General features: G+C 41.6%; 1 protein-coding gene across 1 annotated transcript in view; it reads left to right on the top strand.

The window, feature by feature from the left end:
• The window catches only part of ALDH1L2 (aldehyde dehydrogenase 1 family member L2), a 51,621-nt gene that overhangs the window by 15,181 nt on the left and 17,901 nt on the right, over positions 1–18,539 (top strand). Inside the window, exons 4-13 of the mRNA XM_037160592.2 lie at positions 1,245–1,410; positions 3,130–3,231; positions 3,438–3,527; positions 4,744–4,878; positions 6,285–6,410; positions 7,217–7,308; positions 9,297–9,444; positions 15,882–16,001; positions 16,565–16,692; positions 18,373–18,523. Coding sequence (XP_037016487.2) covers positions 1,245–1,410; positions 3,130–3,231; positions 3,438–3,527; positions 4,744–4,878; positions 6,285–6,410; positions 7,217–7,308; positions 9,297–9,444; positions 15,882–16,001; positions 16,565–16,692; positions 18,373–18,523 — 1,258 coding nt within the window. The remainder of the gene's footprint in view (positions 1–1,244; positions 1,411–3,129; positions 3,232–3,437; positions 3,528–4,743; positions 4,879–6,284; positions 6,411–7,216; positions 7,309–9,296; positions 9,445–15,881; positions 16,002–16,564; positions 16,693–18,372; positions 18,524–18,539) is intronic.

Raw genomic sequence — 18,539 nt, forward strand, 5'->3', positions numbered from 1 at the left:
GCTGTGTTTTGTCATGGAACATCTCAAGTACATTTCAGGAAACACTGAATTACCTGAAATTATCTTCTCTGTTGTCTGTCTTCCCTCATTCAACTTTAAGCTTCTGTATTTCCCAGTATCAAGAACAATGCCCGGGACACTTCAGGTGCCCGGTACCAGAGGCCTGCTGTGTCGTGCGTTGAGGGGGGCCTTCCCCACCCTCTTTCCCTTCTCTCCTTTACCTGCACATCTCCCAGACAGCACCCAGTGTCAGGTTATTGAATAGGCAGAAAATCTACACTTAGTTTAAGTGTGAAGAACATGTCATTGAATTTAAAATCTGATTACATAAATTGATTTCATTTTCTCTTTAAATAGTACTGTGGGGCATATCTTTGTACTTAAACTTGTATTTATTTTACATTGCTTCTACATGCAGAATCATGGGGTCAAAGCATATGGATATTTTCAAGGATCTTGATAACAATGCCAATTAATTTCTGAAAAGTGTGATTAATTGATTGATTGATTTAGGTCTGATTAATTGCTCAGAGAAGTAAAATGATTTAGATCATGAGCAAAGCGGATGTACCACTTCATGCTTGTGTATATCAACCTGTGCTGTGATATGTTTTTATATGTATTTGTCCACATACCCAGCTTATTGTATGTATTATAAGCTCCCACAAGGCCATCAATTTTATTTTAGGTTAAGTTTTATAGAGCCCAAAATACAAATAGTTAAAATAATCAACTATTTTTTACTACAATTTATGCAACCAATCTAAAGCTACTCCTAACTCTAAATGATGCTTATACTTGAATTACATTCCTTAAATCAATAATCAGTTCTCCTCTTCACATTGCAGTGAGCACCCTCAGTTTTATCTTCCAATACCTTATTCTGTCTAGTAGAAGGTCAAGTACCATGTAAGAGTTTGGACGCAGGTGGGCGAAATTACTTGAAAGCCGACATCAGGCAGTCAGTGGGTGGCAGAGATGATGGACGCCAATACCTCTTTGGGTAGACTATATGTCATTAGTGTGTGTTAACAAGACCATAGATATCTGGATGCATAGAATAGCAGCACCATTGAATGGGGCTTTTATGAGTGCTGACGTCTCCTGGCTCTACTATTAATTTCTCACAGTAGCTTCATTCACCATCAACTCTCCATCACAACTACCTTATACTTGATCACTAATGCATCATTTCATGATACAGTTAACCAACATTTTAAGGTGAAACTCTCTTTTCTTTACAGGACTCTAATTATGGGAGATAAGAAAGCTGGGTTTTCTGTGTTCTGGGCTGATGATGGTTTAGACACTGGATCCATCCTTCTTCAGAGGTCATGTGATGTCGACCCCAATGATACAGTGGACACACTTTATAATCGATTTCTTTTTCCTGAGGGAATCAAGGCCATGGTCAGTATATTTATGCCATCAAGAAGGATTTACTAAACCTTTAAAGTTTCGAAGATATTTTTCTTGTATTGAAAATTTGCTCATCTGAATTTTCACTAAAAATACAAGTCTGACAAACAAAATCAGATTTTGTATTTACTAGTAGGATGGTGTATTTAGGGCAGAAAGCTAAATTTTAAAATGTCTAGTATATGAAGCTGACTGGATCTTCTAGAGCAATGATCAAATGGATAAACTAGCGATCAAACTGCTTTTCCCAAGCACCTGAATCTCCAACCCTGTTTATAGTGACTAATTGTAAAGACGTATAGAGGATCTTAAGAAACTTTGCTATGTACCAATAATTTGGACTTTCTCCAAAAGTGTTTGAAATCAAAGTCTATGTAACAAGGTAAGATCTGGCATTGCTGTTTGTTCAGAGGTGCTCCGAGTAGAAATCTTGGAGCATGTACCGGTAAAATCTCAGAGCCACAGAGTAAAACTATATTAGCCTGTAAAAGTATTGAAGGACAATTTTAGTGTCATTTAATGCTTCCCAGAGTTTGACATGGCAGAAACGGCAACACAGAGGTGACAGGAGCAGCATGTGAAGCAGCAAGCAGCCTTTGGGTTCAGAGCAAGGAGAGCAATGTTTTGTTTGTCTCATTCAATGATTTAATGACCCCAAAGTTCTCATTCTACCACTTTTTTAGTGTGTGACAATAGGCAGGTCACCTTAGCCTCTTTAGCCTTGGTTTCCTTACCTATCAAATGCAGATAATACCACCTGATGGACAGTTGTGAAACTTAAATGGTATTTGTGTAAAGCGCCTGGCACATAGTAGGTGCTCAAAAATGATAGTTATAATCAAAATAGTATTATGTGTTTTCATTGGCATTTGCTCAAACCTGGTTCCTGTACCCAAGCCCAGATGATGTTATAGCGAGAAGCGGGTAGGATGGATGAGCTGCAAGCTGGCCCTTGCTCCCAGGTGGCTCCATTCACATGTTCTCGGGAAGGTTGGTCAGCAGCTGTGGTGCTCAGAGAGGAATCTGAGGAGTAGAGCTCACACAGGCCTCCCAGTGAAGGAGGGAGGCGCTCAACTCAAGCCAAACATGAACACAGCACAGAAGAGAATGCAACACACATTCCAGAGGCAATCAGACTCATGGGTAGATACTAACTTGTTAAAATTTCAGGTGTCCTGAGCTAGAAAGCAAGTTGAATTGCTTACATATAACAAGGCATCATTGACTACACTCATCATGATGAGCAGAAATAACCCATAATGACCTATTTTACAATCATACTCTTGAAATTTCCATGCGCTCATCAAAGGGAGGTTGAAATTTGTTTAAACAAGGAAGCACGTATGAGCTTGATATTGGCAGTAGACAGACTTGGATGCGGGTCTTTCTTCTGACACCTACGAGCTGTCTCTGCGATCTTGAGCTAGTTGCTCACCTTTTCTAATCCTCAATTTCCTCATGTGTGAGACAGAAATGATAACATCCACCTTGAAGGGTTGGTGTGATGTTGCAAGGAGTATGTCACATGAAGTAGCTTCCGCACTGCCTGGCACATAGATGGATCTGAAGAAATGATAGTTAGTTATTATCACAGTCTGGCTCTCTGGACAGAGTTATATGCGGTGATTCTGTAGAGCAGAAACTCCAGTTAAATGGATCGTGCCATTGCTGCCCATGGGGCTGTAACACAGGTAACATTCCTGGTTCTAGGTGGAAGCTGTTCAACTCATAGCCGATGGAAAAGCTCCTCGGATTCCCCAGCCAGAAGAGGGGGCAACATATGAAGGTATCCAGAAAAAGGAAAATGCTGAGGTATTTACACAAACTCAATAACACAGCTCAAAATTTGTGGCCCTTCACCTTTAAGTGGTTCTCAATGTCCCGTACTGTGGCCCAATGGTAGATCTCCAAGCCAGCTGGCCCCACCCTACCCACTTGTACTGGTGGAGAGAAACGTTTCCCTTGCCTTTGACATTGTCAGCATTAGGAGGTTCGGCGTGTGCTTTGTGCTTTCCTAGATTCCTTGGGATCAGTCTGCTGAAGTTTTACATAACTGGATCCGAGGCCATGATAAAGTCCCCGGAGCCTGGGCAGAGATCAATGGACAGGTGTGTTCTAAGGACCATTTTTTCCCATGTTACCACCATAAGAGGTATCACACATAAATCTAGGTTTTCTGTGGTCTTCCCTTGGTCATGAGGAAGGTCTGTGATTCTAGGTACATGTGACCTGTTACAAGGAAACACCCCCTTCTTTACTCAGCCACAGAGAGCATTTGGTGGGGCTGAGTGTCCATCCTCACTGTTCCAACGATGCCCTGCCTACCTCTGACGTAGCACTTCATCTATCGTGTCTCTTTATTTATCTACCCCTCCTCCTCGACTAAACCATGACTCTTTTAGTGGGTAAAGCCTTCAACTTGTTGTCCTGATGATCTCAGCACTTCAGCAGGGTTCTTAGTGCCGACGTGCCAATGAGGTGCCCACATGAGGTGCCAGTAAGAATATGTGGGATCAGTGAGGACCAAGGGAGGACATTTAGTGTCGTGGCAAAGAGTGTGGGATCTGAAGCCAGAATGTTTCAGTTAAAATTCTGACTCTGCCACCATTTGCTGTGTACCCTGGGGCAGGTTACTTAACCATTGGGTGCCTGTGTCCTCATTGTAAAATGGAACTAATAACAGCACCTCCTTTACAGGTTATGGGTCATGTGATCATTTAATGAGTTAGCACATGTTAATTCATGTAAGCACTTGGTCCCTGGCTTACGCCATTCGGTAAATGTTAACCATCACAGTGCTCAAGAACTGAGAGCTGACAGTCACAGAAGTATAATAACAAATCAGTTGGTGTCAAGTTCTCTTGGTTAGAGTCTAGATCCAGTCCTGTTTCCATGAACCGACCCGCAAAGCACCCTGAACTTCCCGTCCATACCCCCACTGTATTGGAATAGTCTGTTTCAGACTCCGCACCCACCCTCACTGACCACCCCCCACAACACCTCCACTCCCCTCAAAACCCCACCTTCAGCCTGCAGCATCTGTGAGAGCTTCTCATTCACCTTTGTATCAATGTGAATAAATGAGAAACGTATACTCACGTTGTCTGGATGTGGGGCATTTTGGGGGTTCTTCAGTGATACAGCTGCAGACCATCTCTTGCTTTGTGTCCTTTCTGCAGATGTTTGATATAGTCTCTCACATTGGGGTGTCTCGATTTTATTATAAATGGTAATTCCAGCTCTTCTGGAGTGAGTACAGCCTGTACATCCCCGTTCAGAGGTGCAACTTCCTCACTTTGCACTTGGGTTTGATTTCTTTATTAGGTGGTCACGTTCTATGGCTCGTCACTACTGCATAGCTCTGTGCCTCCTGGGGAACCGCTGGAAATTAAAGGTGCCAAGAAGCCTGGTGTTGTTACCAAAAACGGACTTGTGCTTTTTGGTAACGATGGAAAAGCAGTGAGTATTCAATATGGCCACCTATAAAAAATGCCTTTTTTGGGTTTCCTTCATAACCCAAGCTATGAAGGGACTATCTTTCACAAGGTAATCTGGCTTTGCAGTGGGATGGGGGGGCTCAAGGAAGGTATCTGTGCCCCTTTCTTCTCTGGGGTTGAGCTGGCTCCTTGTGCCTGGATAAGAACAAGGCTCCCGAAGATGGGCCCAGGGACATGCACAGTCTGCTTTGCGATACAGTAGAAAGAGGTTGGGATTTAATCAGGAAACAGGATGTGAATCCCTGCTCTGCCAGGTACTGGTCGTGGGCAGGATGCTTCTCCCCTTTGGGTCTCGGTTCTCCATTTACAAAGCAGAGAGAGTAATCCCATCTGTCTGCTTCCCACTGCCAGAGTCCGGGAGGATCCAAAGAGATGGATGTGGTCCTCATTAGATGCACCGTGCCTTTGCCTCTCCACCAGGAGCCCACCTACACCCCCCTGAGCTTGGGAGTGAGGGCTCTGGTGGGCTCTGGCCTCAGTGGGCTCTTGGGCACAGCTTCCCTGTGGAGAAAGCAAAGGCAATTTGCCACATTACAGACACTCTCTGCTGGCGTGCAGGACAGGTCAGTTATTAAGCTTGTAGGCTCCAGAGTCCAGCTAGTTCTGGGTTTGTAACCCCAGCTCTGTTACTTATTAGCTGTGTGGCATTGGGCACATTACTTAACCTCATTAACCTCATTTCCCCCTCAGTACAATGGGTGTAATAGTGGCACTTGCCTCCATCAAGATTTATGGGATTAAATTAGAGGCTTTAGCATGTACATACTTAGCACTGTGCAAGTTAGCATGAGTGTTCAGAGGATGGCAGTGGTGGTAGTTACAATAGGTTTTAGTCCAAATGCCTACGTCACATGTCAGTTCTTCAGGGGCTTATTATCCATTTTGAGATGTATCTATACAGATCTACACAGACTTAACTGTCTGTCTTCTTTCTGCTGCCATTATTTTTTTTAAGTTTTTAAAAAAGATTTTATTCATTTGCTTTTCAAGAGTGGGAAAGGGGGGAAGAGAGGGAGAGAAACATCAGTGGGTGAGAGATGCATTGATCAGTTGCCTTTCACATTCCCCCAACTGGAGACCTGGCCCACAACCCAGGCATGTGCCCTGACTAGGAATCGAACTGGCAACTTTTTGGTTCGCAGGCCAGGGCTCAATCCACTGAGCCACAAGAGCCAGGGCTCTGCTACCATTATTACAATACTGTTTCAGTCCTTTACACATAATGGTAAGTGCTCCTCATCCATATGTTTGCATTTGCCAAATAATCTGCTCCTTATATAACATGTATATATGACTTCTCCCACCATCTTCACTTTGGAATCGTCCGAATCCTCAATTATTTTTTCTTATTTTGTTGCCGTCTTGTAGTTGATGGTGAGAAATCTGCAGTTTGAGGATGGAAGGATGATCCCTGCCTCTCAGTACTTCTCGGCAGGTGAGACATCGGTGGTCGAACTCACAGCCGAAGAGGTGAAGGTGGCGGAGACCATCAAGGTGAGCATGTGATGTCCTTACTATTTCTCTTACCTTGAAAAGCTGAAGCAGTTTGTACCATCAGTACTCAAAGAAGCAGAGATAGAACTTTATTTCCCTTTTCTTGTATTAGCTACACTAAGAAACCATCCCCAACATTTACATGTAGACATATTTTTTTACTCACATAAATAACCCAAGGCGGTTTTAGGTCAACGTGGGGATGTGGGGTAAAGCTGGAACAAGAGGATTAGGAGTGGAGTCATCCAGGGACTTCGGCTCTGCTATCTTCAAGGTCACCCTGGGGGTCATCTCCATTCCAGACAGCCAAGAAGGGCAAAAGGGCACAGGGAACTGTGTGAGGGAAGTTTTCCAAGGACCAGGACTGGAAAGCAGGTCACTTCGCTCATATTCATTAGCTAGGTGACAGGGTTGGTTTTTTTTTATTTTTTTGGAATTTATTTATTCATTTTTAGAGAGGGGGGAAGGGAGAAAGAGAGGGAAAGAAACATCAAAATGAGAAAGAAACATCGATCAGTTATTTCTCATACACTTTCCAACCTGGAACTGAACCTGCAGACCAGGTATGTGCCATGACCAGGAATTGAACCTGCTACCTTTCGCTTTGTGGGTTGGTGATCAACCAACTGATCCCCACAGGTCGAGGCTCGGGAACAGTCTTATGGCTGCATCTAACTTGAGACGCCGAGAAACGTAGTCAAGCCATATGTCCAAAACGAAGAAGAAATAGGTTTGGTGAGGAGCTAGCCAGTCTCTGCCAGGGTCTACATGGAACGTCCCTCATGAAAGTTCCCCTCTTTGTGCAGGTCATCTGGGCTGGAATTTTAAGCAACGTCCCTGTTATTGAAGACTCAACAGACTTCTTCAAATCCGGAGCGAGCTCCATGGACGTTGTCAGGTAGAAACACCACCATATTCACTCATGCCCCTCCGCTAGGGATTCTGACCGTGACTTTGAAAATTACACCTAAATCCTTTATTCCAAATGCTACTACTTTATCCTACCTGTCTACTGTATTTCTTTTCACCTTTTTTGGTTGGTTTGTTTCCATGGTCAGACACATATAATTGTTCCCTCCTCTTGGTTGCTTACCAAGAGTTGTTTTTGTATCTCCTATATACTCAGAGAAGAAACCCTTCTAATTGTTTGTTTCCCTTAAAAACGTGTCTCCATATTTCTTAGCTGATTTTCCTCCAATATGACATTGGAATTGGGCTGTTCCAATCAGGTATTTCCTACATAGTCTGATCCAGAAGGATACCTGACCTTGATTACACTTCCCACTAAAATCTTTTTTTGTTGTTCCCCCAAAGTACCCAGTAAAAATATATCTAGAATGAGGAGTGTCAGGCTACTGGTGAGAATAAAAATCAGCCCTGTAGTCAGAACTTCTCTACAGAGGTTCACAGGAAATAGAAAAGGCCAGAGTCCTGGAAAGCCCCTCTATGGCGTGAAGAGTGAACCAGGATCCTAATCCTGGACAGTGTTGCACAGGTGATTTTTTTCTTTGATACTCTGGCCATTCACTAAGTAAACACAGTAAAGAATTTTACTCCTTTTGGCCCTGGCTGGTGTGGCTCAGTGGACTGAGTGCCAGCCTGCAAACCAAAGGGTCACCAGTTTGATTCCCGGTCAGGACAGATGCCTGGGTTGTGAGCCACGTCCCCAGTAGGGGGTGCCTGAGAGGCAACCACACATTGATGTTTCTCCCCCCCTCTTTCTCCCTCCCTTCCCCTCTCTCTAAAATTGAATAAAATATTTTTTAAAATTTTTTTAAAGAATGTTACTCCTCTTGACAATCTTTCATATCCACAAAGTGAGTGTTCTTGATGAATATTCTATTTATTCTCTCATTTATTTAACAAAGTCTATTGAACACTTGCTGCATATCAGGAACAGTGTTTTGCACCGGGGACACAGTCTGCAGCAGCAGGGGTGTCTTTGTTTATGAAACTTTTTTATTTCAAGAATCAAATACAATCATCTCAAGAGCAAATATCATTATCAAAAGTCAAGAGTTTTGGTTCCTCTAAAAAAAATAAGTAAAGTAAATTTTAAAACAGTTTCGGTTCCTCAAATTACAGATTTCTCAGCTATGACTCACGACTGCCCAGAAACTTCTAACTTGCTCAACTAAAGATTTCAATATTGTACTGTTAGTACTATTTGTTTGCCAGCAAGCTACTCATCCATTCCTACTGATGCAGGATCATCCGTTTCCCGTTCGAGTGTCTGACTTACCATAATCATCTTATTTTACACTCCCAAGGTACCTAGTCTCTTTTAGGGAATAAGTGACTGAACACTATGGCAGGCTTTTCTATACTGCATCTAGTACACCAGTGCTATTCAAGAAATGTCAAATAACAGCTTTAATTTGAAAAAATTAAAATAATTTAATTTTTAGTCCAGTGAAAAAAGTCGAAGAATTAGAAAAGACTTCAAAAATTATATTGACCTATGGTTCTAATTAGCATCTATATTAGCTATGTAATACAAACAAATGTCTGTGTGTCTTACACGTAACATAGAGAAAATATTCTAAAATATGACTTGTATTTCTCATAATCTTTACAGTTAGGAAATTTCCTTTTTTAAAAAAATTGAATTGATTTTATTAGACCCTATTATCTTGCTTCTATTACAAGTGATTTAAATGTTTTTGCCTTGATATCTTTTCTTTTTAGGCATGTAGAAAGTTTTAAAAAATGCCACTGTCCTTCAAGACAGCTCTTTAATCTTTTCTCCCAGTCTTACCAATTTCTTTGGTTATCATAGAAGAGCTCACAGGAAGTAAATAAGCAGGCGACATAAGTCTTACTTCAAAGCAAAATATAATACTCCTTTAAGAAATGCAAGACACATGAGCTGGTTCTCATTTTCAGGCTGGTTGAAGAGATCAGACAGAAGTGTGGTGGGCTTCAGTTACAGAATGAAGATGTCTATATGGCCACCAAGTTTGCGGACTTCATCCAAAAAGTCGTGAGGAAACTGAGAGGAGAAGATCAGGAAGCAGAGCTAGTGGTGGATTATGTAAGTCTATGGTGTTTAAAATCTAAACCGTTTAAATCAGGGGTCCCCAACCCCCAGGCCACGCGGCAGGCCGGGAGCAGGCGGAGCTTCAGCTGTGTTTACAGCTGCTCCCCATCTCTCGAGTTGTCGCCTGAGCTCCGCCTCCCGTCAGATGGGTGGTGGGACTAGATTCTCATAGGACCACAAACCCTACTGTGACCCCGGCATGTGAGGGATTTGGGTTGCGTGCTCCTTATGAGAACCTGAGGCCTGACGACTGAGGCGGAGCTGAGACAGCGATGCTAGTGCTGGGGAGCAGCTACAAATACAGACTGTCACCCCCGATGGGACCATCTAGTTGCAGAAAAAAAAGCTCCAGGCTCCCACTGATTCTGAATTATGATGAGTTGCATAACTATTTCATTATGTACTATACTGTAATAATAATAGAAATAAAGTACACAATAAATGCAATGCAGTTGAGTCATCCCGAAATCATCCCTGCCTTCCCCCTTCCCCCCTGGTCTGTGGGAATATTATCTCCCATGAAACCAGTCCCTGGTGCCAAAAAGGTTGGAGACTGCTGATTTAAATCCCTATACCATAAACAAATACTGTCTTTTATCCACTTGTTTTTACACTTATAACTTTTAAAAAATAACAGTTGTGTAGCCCTGGCTGATGTGACTCAGTGAATTGAGTGCAGGCCTGTGAACCAAAGGGTCACCAGTTTGATTCACAGTCAGGGCACATGCCTAGGTTACAGGAAAGGCCCCCAGTAGGGGGCACATGAGAGGCAACCACACATTGATGTGTTCCTCTCTCCTTCGCTTCCCTTCTCTCTAAAAATAAATAAATAAAATCTTTTAAAAACCCCAACAGTTGTGTTGAGGCATAATTCAGATAGCATAAAATTCACCTTTATACAGTGTAGAATTCAGTGGTGTTTGGTATATTCAATTATGCAACCATCACCATCTGAGTACGGAAATTTTCATCACCCCCAGACAAAATCCTGCATCTACTGGCAATATTGTCTGCTCTCCTCCCCTGGCCTCTGGCCCCTGAAAACTAGTAATTTACTTCCTGTGTCTGTGTTTGCCTATCTAGATATTTCACATAAATGGAATTATAAATATGTGGCCCTTTGCCTCTGGCTTCTTTCACTTAGCATAATGCGTTCAAAGTTCATCCTTGTTGTACAGTACACTAACACTTCATCCCTTTATCTGGCCAAGTAATATTCCACTGTGTGAACACACTGTATTTTGTTTATCCACTCCTCAGTTCATATGCATTTGGTTTTTTCCTACATTTTGGCTATTATAAATTATATGGCTATGAAAATTCATGTATAAGGTTTTTGTGTGACCCTATTCCCTCAATTCTCATGGGTATGTATTAAGTAGAATTAATGAGTCATATGGTAACTCTATGTTTGACTTTCTGAGGAACTACCAAACTCTTTTCCAGAGAAACGACATCATTTTACAAACCCACTGGCAGTGTAGCAAGATTCAGTTCTCCAGGTCCTCACCAGTACTGGCTACTGTCTGTCTTTTCTGTTATAGCTGCCATCATGGGTATTTCATTATGTATTTCGCTTCCATTGTCCTAATGACTCGTGATAAGTGTCTTTTTCACGTGCTTATTGGCCATTCGTGTATCTTCTTTAAAGAAATGTCTATTCAAATCTTTGGCCCATTTTTAAATTGAGATATTTGTCTTTTTAATTTTGAATTGAAGAGGCCTTTCTATATTTGGGATACTAGACCCTTTCAGATATATGACTTATAAATAATTTTTCCCATTCCATGGGCATTCTTTTTATGTTTTTGATAGTGCCCTTTGACACACAAAAGTTAAAAAATTTAATTAAGTCTAATTTATCTGTTTCTAGATGACTTGTCTCATGTTTTTTTTGCTTCTCTAATCTGCCTTTACTGATTTCTTTTGTACTAAGTTGACATTGTCTAGTACACCAGTTTAATCCTTTATTGTTATTTTGACTGTGTATTTTTGGTTATTTTTTAGTGGTTGCCTTGAGGATTACAATGAACATTTCTGCTGAAGACGTTTTAATTCAGATTAATACCAATTTAATACCGATAGTATAGAAAAGCTTTGCTGTAATATAGCTCCGCTCCCTCCCCCATCATCTCTGCTACTATTGGCATACAAATTACATCTTTATATATTATAAGTTCACCAGCATAGTTTTATAATTATTGCTTTATGCAGTTGTCTTTTACATTTATTCTGACTTTTGTACGTACCTTCATCATTGCTCATTTTTTCTTCACGTAGATTTAAGTCACTGTCTAGTGTCCTATCATTTCAGACTGAAGGACACCTTTTAGTACTTTAAACAAAAATTTTTTAAAGATTTTTACTTATTTATCTTTAGAGGGGAAGGGAAGGAGAGAGGGAGAGAAATATCAATGTGTGGTTGCCTTTCTTGCATCTCTTGCTGGGAACTGGCCTCGCAACCCAGGCATGTGCCCTGACTGGGAATCAAACCACAATCCTCTGGTTCACAGCCCCAGGCTCAATCCACTGAGCTATACCAGCCAGGGCACCTTTTAATACTTTTTGAAGGGCGGTGTACTAGCAATAAATTCTCTCAGTTTTTGCTAATTTGGGAATGACTTAATTTCTTTGTTTTTGGAGGATATTTTTGCTATAAATTATGTTTTTGGTTGACAGTCTTTTTCTTTCAGCTCTTTGAATATGTCATCTAATTGCCTTTTGGTTTCTACAGTTTCTGGAACTAAGTCATCTGTTAATTTTATTGAGGATTTCTTTTATGTGATATGTTCCTTCTCTCTTTCAATTTTCAAGATTCTTTCTTTATCTTTTGAACATTTTATTATAATGCATCAAGAATAGATTTCTTCGAGTTTATACTATGTGGAGTTGTTGAGTTTCTTAAATGTGCATATTATTATTTTCCATGAAATCTGGGATATTTTCAGACATTATTTCTTCAAATATTATTTCTGCCCCTTTTACCTTCTCCTCTCCTTCTGGGACTCCCATGATGCACGTGTTGGGACATTTTTTATGGTGTCCCATGGGCCTCTGAGGCTCTGTTCATTTTTCTTTATTCTTTTTCCTTTCTGTTTTTTAGACTGGATATCTCTATTGACCTATTGTCTAGTTTTATTTTCTTTTTTGAAATTTTTATTTATTGATATGAGAGAGAAAGAGAGAGAGAGATCAACTTGTAGTTCCACTTATGCATGCATTCATTGGTTGCTTCTTCTGTGTGCCCTGACCAGGGATTGAACCTTCAGCCTTGGTATGTTGGGACAACGTTCTACCCAGCTCAGCCACCCAGCCAAGACCTGTTATCTAATTTTCTAATTCTTTCTTCTGCTGGCTTGACTCTACTGTTGAGCGCCTTTAGTGAATTTTTAAATTTCAGTTATTGCAATTTTCAACTCCAAAATTTCTATTTGGTTCTTTTTAAAAAAATCTTAGCTCTTTACTGATAGTCCTTATTTGGTAAGACATCATTCATTAGCCTTCCTTCAATTTTTTAAAAATATCATTTTCTTTAACACTTTGAACATATTTTTAGAAGCTTGTTTAAAATTTTGTCTAATAAATGCAATATTTCATTTTCTACAAGGCCGGTTTTCATTGACTGCTCCCCCACCCACCTCTGCCATGTATGGGCCTTTCTTTCCTGTTTCTGCATATCTTATCATCTTTTGTTGAAAACTAGCCATTTTAAATAATAAAGTGGCCACTCTGGAAATCAGCTCCCTCCCCCCAAACCCTGACACACACACATTGTCACAGAGATTGTTGTCCTTGCTGGTGGTGGTTGTTGTTGCTTTTTCAGTGGTTTGTCATTTTTTTTGGACTAATCCTGTAAAGCCTGTGGTCTGTTGCTTGTCACCAGTGAAGTCTCTACTCAGTTAACTTCATAATCAGCTAATGATTGGACATAGATTTCTTTCAATTTCCTTAACCAATAAGTCTTCAAGCCTCACCTGAGGGACTCTGTGTGTAGGAGTATAGCTGTAAGGCTCCAGCAGGTGGTTCGCAACTCTGCCTGTCTTTACATACTTCCTGCTTGCACAGGATATCAGGTCAGCTATAGGTAAAAGATGAGGGCTTTCTCAGGTCTTTCCTGGTCACATATTACTGTCCTTCCAGGAATGTGTCAGAATGTCTTAAAGCTTCCTATGGATATCTCATGCCTGTTTTTCCTTTTACGTTCTTTGACCACCCATCTGTTAGCTTCATTTGGTGTTGCTGCCTCGGGCAGCTGCCATGTTAAGCAATTGCCACTGATTATTTTGGACAAATGCCCTGGGCACAAGGCTGTTCATGCACAGTGAGCTCTAAGTCAAGTCAAATAAAGACAGGCCCTGAGAATGAAGCTGTTTAGGGAGCTTCTGGGCTAAATAGTAATAACTCTCTGAGGATGAAGCTTTTGGAGAGTTCCAGACCCATTTCCCCCTCCAGTGGCCAATAGGCTGCTGATTTTCACGCTACCACAGTTGCAAGGATATTGGTTTTCAAGTCACTGCAGAGCTGTCAAGAAAGAGATGGGACTAGAGAAACTTAACATGCCACACAAATCACTGTTCTTAGAAAAATTCAGCTGTTTTTTTTTTTTAGTAAATAGATTTTTACAAGCCTTTGATTTCTTTCCTGAGTTCTGAGAAAAATAAGTTTGACCATATTTTCTAATGTTCTCAATGCTTTTATAAAGGAGCGGATTTTCAGAGGTCTCTAACTATTCCAAAAGTACTTCTTATCATTTTTAAAAAAATAAAAGTTACGTTGCCTTGGCTGGTGTAGCTCAGTGGATTGAGTGTTGGCCTGTGAACCGAAGCGTCATCAGTTCGATTCCCAGTCAGGGCACATGCCTGGGTTGTGGGCCAGGTGCCCAGTTGGGGGTGCGCAAGAGGCAACTACCTGATCAATGTTTCTCTCACAGATCATTGATTCTCTTCCTTTCTTTCTCTCTCTGTATCCCCCTCTCTAAAAATAAATAAATAAAATCTTTAAAATAAATCTTCCCTATATGTTAAAAAATACATACATAAAACTTAGGTAAATTTGGAAAACAGTTCAGCATCATCTGGTTAAGGACATTGATTTTGGACTCAGACTAACCTGGGTTTAAATTCAAGTACTAGCTGTTTGACCTTCTCTAAGCTTCAGTTTCCTCGGATGTGAAATGGGACAATGATAAAACCCACCTGATGGGATTGTTGAGAGAATGCAATGTAAATATAATGCATGTAAAACACTTAGCATAGTCCCTGAACGATCACTTTAGAAAACTGGACTACGTGCAAGGACCGAAGACATTGATTCAGATGACGTTTCCTTCAGGATATCCTACATAAACACAATGTAGGCAACACATACGAAGAGAGAGGAAATGAAAATGGGGAAGAACATAAGAAGAAAACTCAAAATGGCAGCCGCGTAAAAGGAAACTTACTGATAAAGGCAATTTCTTGGCTTTACATGGAAGCAGTGGCTGAACTCCACACATGTTGCCACTAGATGGTGGTGTTTCCATCATCTGGAGGTCTTTTGACTTCTTTCATCAGTTGTCCAGAAGAAAATCACGTCTTTGTAAAGGCCCAGCCTCCAGAGCCTCAGTCTTCACAGATGCCGACCTCCTGCCTCAGAAGCCAACCTGCACATCCTGAGGCCCAGATCTTGTATCTGCTTCTGAACAGCAGGAATTCAAATCCTATTGACTTCACTTCTCTTTCTGCATTAGTGACAAGTTCCTTTTTGTTCCTTTTTTTCTGTTGTTGTACCATTTTCACCCCACCACACCCCTCATGCCCCACCCATCCCCACCTCCCTCCCTTGACTCTACCTCCTTCATATGTCCTTTATACATGTTCCTTGATGGCCATATTATCCCCTATTATCCTTCTCCCCACTTCTCTCTGGTTACTGTCAGTTTGTTCTTTATTTCAACGTCTCTGGTCGTATTTTGCTTGCTTGTTTGTTTTGTTGATTAGGTCCCACTTATAGGTGAGATCATATGGTATTTGTCTTTCACCACCTGGCTTATTTCACTTAGAGTATGCTCTCCAGTTCCATCCAAGCTGTTGTAAAGGGTAGGAGCTCCTTCTTTCTTTCTTCTGCTTAGTATTCCATTGTGTAAATGCACCACCATTTTTTGATCCACTCATTTACTGATGGGCACTTATGGGCATAAGAACAGATACACAGACCAATGGAACAGAATAGAGAGCCCAAAAATAAACTCAAGTCTCTATGGTCAATTAATATTCAACAAAGGGGGAAGAAGCATAAAATGGAGTAAAAATAGCCTCTTCAACAAATGCTGTTGGGAGATCTGGACAGCTACATGCAAAAAAGTGAACCAGCTTCTTTATTGCTTATTCAGTATCAAACGGATAAGCACAGAAATCCATTGAATCCATTAACATAATTCTCTCTTCCAGGTTTCAAAGGAGGTCAACGAAATGACAGTAAAAATGCCCTATCAGTGTTTCATAAACGGACAGTTCACAGATGCTGAGGATGGAAAGACTTATGACACTATCAACCCAACAGACGGCTCTGTGAGTAACGGCCCAGTGAGCACGGTGACCAGAGGTCATTGAGATTTGGTTTATAGCACAGTGGTAAAACAGACAGTCTCAAGAATTACTTTATTCTCTCACTCTGCCTCCGAGCACTCGATACAAATGTGCTTCATGCATTCCTTTCGGCCACTCAATTCTGGTACTGGCTGTTAACTATAGTAACCGACTTCAGAGAATGCATATGTATGGCAAATTTAGACAGGTATGTGTACACATCAGAGGCACGCCTACACATAAAAGCTGTATGTGGGGGGAAATTTGCAAGCCCATGAAAAGAAACTCAGCTTCCCTAGACACTGGAGGAAATCGGTCCAGTTTTCCTAAATGTGTCTTTCCATAATGCAGCATGAGACAAGAAGCACCAAATTTCAGGCTTATAATTTTCACGTTGAAATAATTCCTCTTTGTTTGTTACCAGAGGTATTGGTTTTCCATCATAAAATTCTCTGGATTTATAATGTAATGTTAAGTCTAAGGAGCATATTCATGTATCTTGCTATAAAATCAACTTTAACCTATTTCTACTCACCTTTAAATAGACAATATGCAAAGTATCCTATGCGTCTCTGGTGGATGTTGATAAAGCGGTAGCAGCAGCCAAAGATGCCTTTGAGAATGGGGAGTGGGGAAGAATGAACGCGCGAGAAAGAGGAAGGTTGATGTACAGGTCAGTTTCCCTAAAACGCAAGTCTGTGAACTTTGATATTGACTAACATTGCCAAGGTTTAAAATACTTCTTCAAAACATTCTAATACATACCTATTATAGAAACTGTCTTCTGTTACTTACATCATATGAAATTTCATATAAATGAGTTCCTGACTTGTATTATTGCTTGTATCAGTCAAAGTCCCAGTAAGAAATGAAGTGGTTTTTTAAAAAGATTTTATTTATTTATTTTTAGAGAAAGGGGAAGAGAGGGAGAGGAACATCAATGTGTGAGAGATACATCGATCGGTTACCTCTCACACACCTTGAACTGGGGACCTGGCCTGCAACCCAGGCATGTGCCCTGACTGGGAATTGAACCAGTGACTTTTTGGTTTGTAGGCCCACACTCAATCCACCGAGTCACACCAGCCAGGGTGGAAATGAAGTTCAATAAATGACTATTTACCAAGATGTGGGCAAGATCAAAAGGGAAAATGAAGTTCCCAGGGTTAGCAACAGGGAGCAGCTACCATTACTCAAAGGTCCAAAGGGGCAGAGGAAGAGGCTGTTATAACATCTGGCAAAGTCTAAAGCTATAGGAGACGACCATGCTATGGTGGCTTTTGGTTGGGGTGGGGGACACAGCAGCATCTCAACCCCAGCCCATCTGTGAGGCAGCCGGGGGTTCAGATCCCCAACCAATTTGCTTCTCACTCAGGGGTCTTCTGGGGACGCCACCCACCGGCCTGTCAGTGGCCCAGCCCAGTGAAAGGGCAGGGAAGCCAGGGGACGAAGTCTATGAAGGTCATTTTCCCAGTGACAGAGCAGGACAGAGAGTGAAAAACAGCAACAAATGGAGACTATGCAGCACCCTGTTGTTTTCAAAGACAAATCCTAAATCTCCTTTAAGTGGAGGAAACAAGCAAGGAAGGAGAAGACTAAGGCCTGGAAAGCGTATTACACATTTGATAACTGAGTGTGTCAAGAAAAATTCAATTCTATCATAAATTAAGTTTTCTCCTAACTGCAGCCAAATAACTGACCTTGGGCAAAAGATCTCTTAGAGCAGGATCTGGAGGAAACACTGGGGTGGGGGGATTTCACGCCGGGCTTTGGAACGGTCCAAAGACGGCAGCTCAGAGAACTACGAAAGGAAAACATGTAGCAAAGGTGAGAAAAAAGATGAATTTTGACCCTTTCATAGTCATTACATCGTCCTGCACTTGTCTTCCCACAGGAACTGGACACCAAACAGAAATCTGTCGTGGTGTGTGTCGTTCATTTTGTCTGTTTGTATCACGTCCTCTTCAGCCAGTGGTCGGCGCGGAGGTATTTCTGCACCGGCCACAGATTCTCCCAGGCTGGGGGCCGCGCTCCAGCATCTCCCCGTATACTCGAGGGCTATCCGCATGCGCACTGTTTCCTGACATTGATCTCCGCGGACAGCCTCCATCACTCTCCTATTTCTCACCCACTTAGGAGGTGAATCGTGCAGGCTTCCAACTCCTCTGCTTCTCTCGAAACTCTTGAAACAAATTGTTTACAACTTTATTTGTTTAATGTCTGTCTTCCCATATTCTCCATGACACAGTCCATTCGTGTTCACCTCTGAATTCTCTGCCCTTAGCACGGTGCCCTGTAGACAGAGGGGCTGAATTAATATTTGTTGGGTGGATTTCTCTCACTGACCACACAGACTTGCAGACCTGCTGGAAGAGAACCAAGAAGAGCTGGCAACCATTGAAGCCCTCGATTCAGGCGCCGTCTACACCTTGGCTCTGAAGACTCACATTGGAATGTCTGTGCAAACATTCAGGTATTTTGCTGGCTGGTGCGACAAAATCCAGGTAGGTGCATGTGTGG

The sequence above is a fragment of the Artibeus jamaicensis genome, unplaced genomic scaffold (genome assembly GCF_021234435.1).
Source record: "Artibeus jamaicensis isolate MK-2021 breed Jamaican fruit bat unplaced genomic scaffold, CSHL_Jam_final contig_233, whole genome shotgun sequence".
In the NCBI taxonomy this organism is placed as follows: Eukaryota; Metazoa; Chordata; class Mammalia; order Chiroptera; family Phyllostomidae; genus Artibeus; species Artibeus jamaicensis.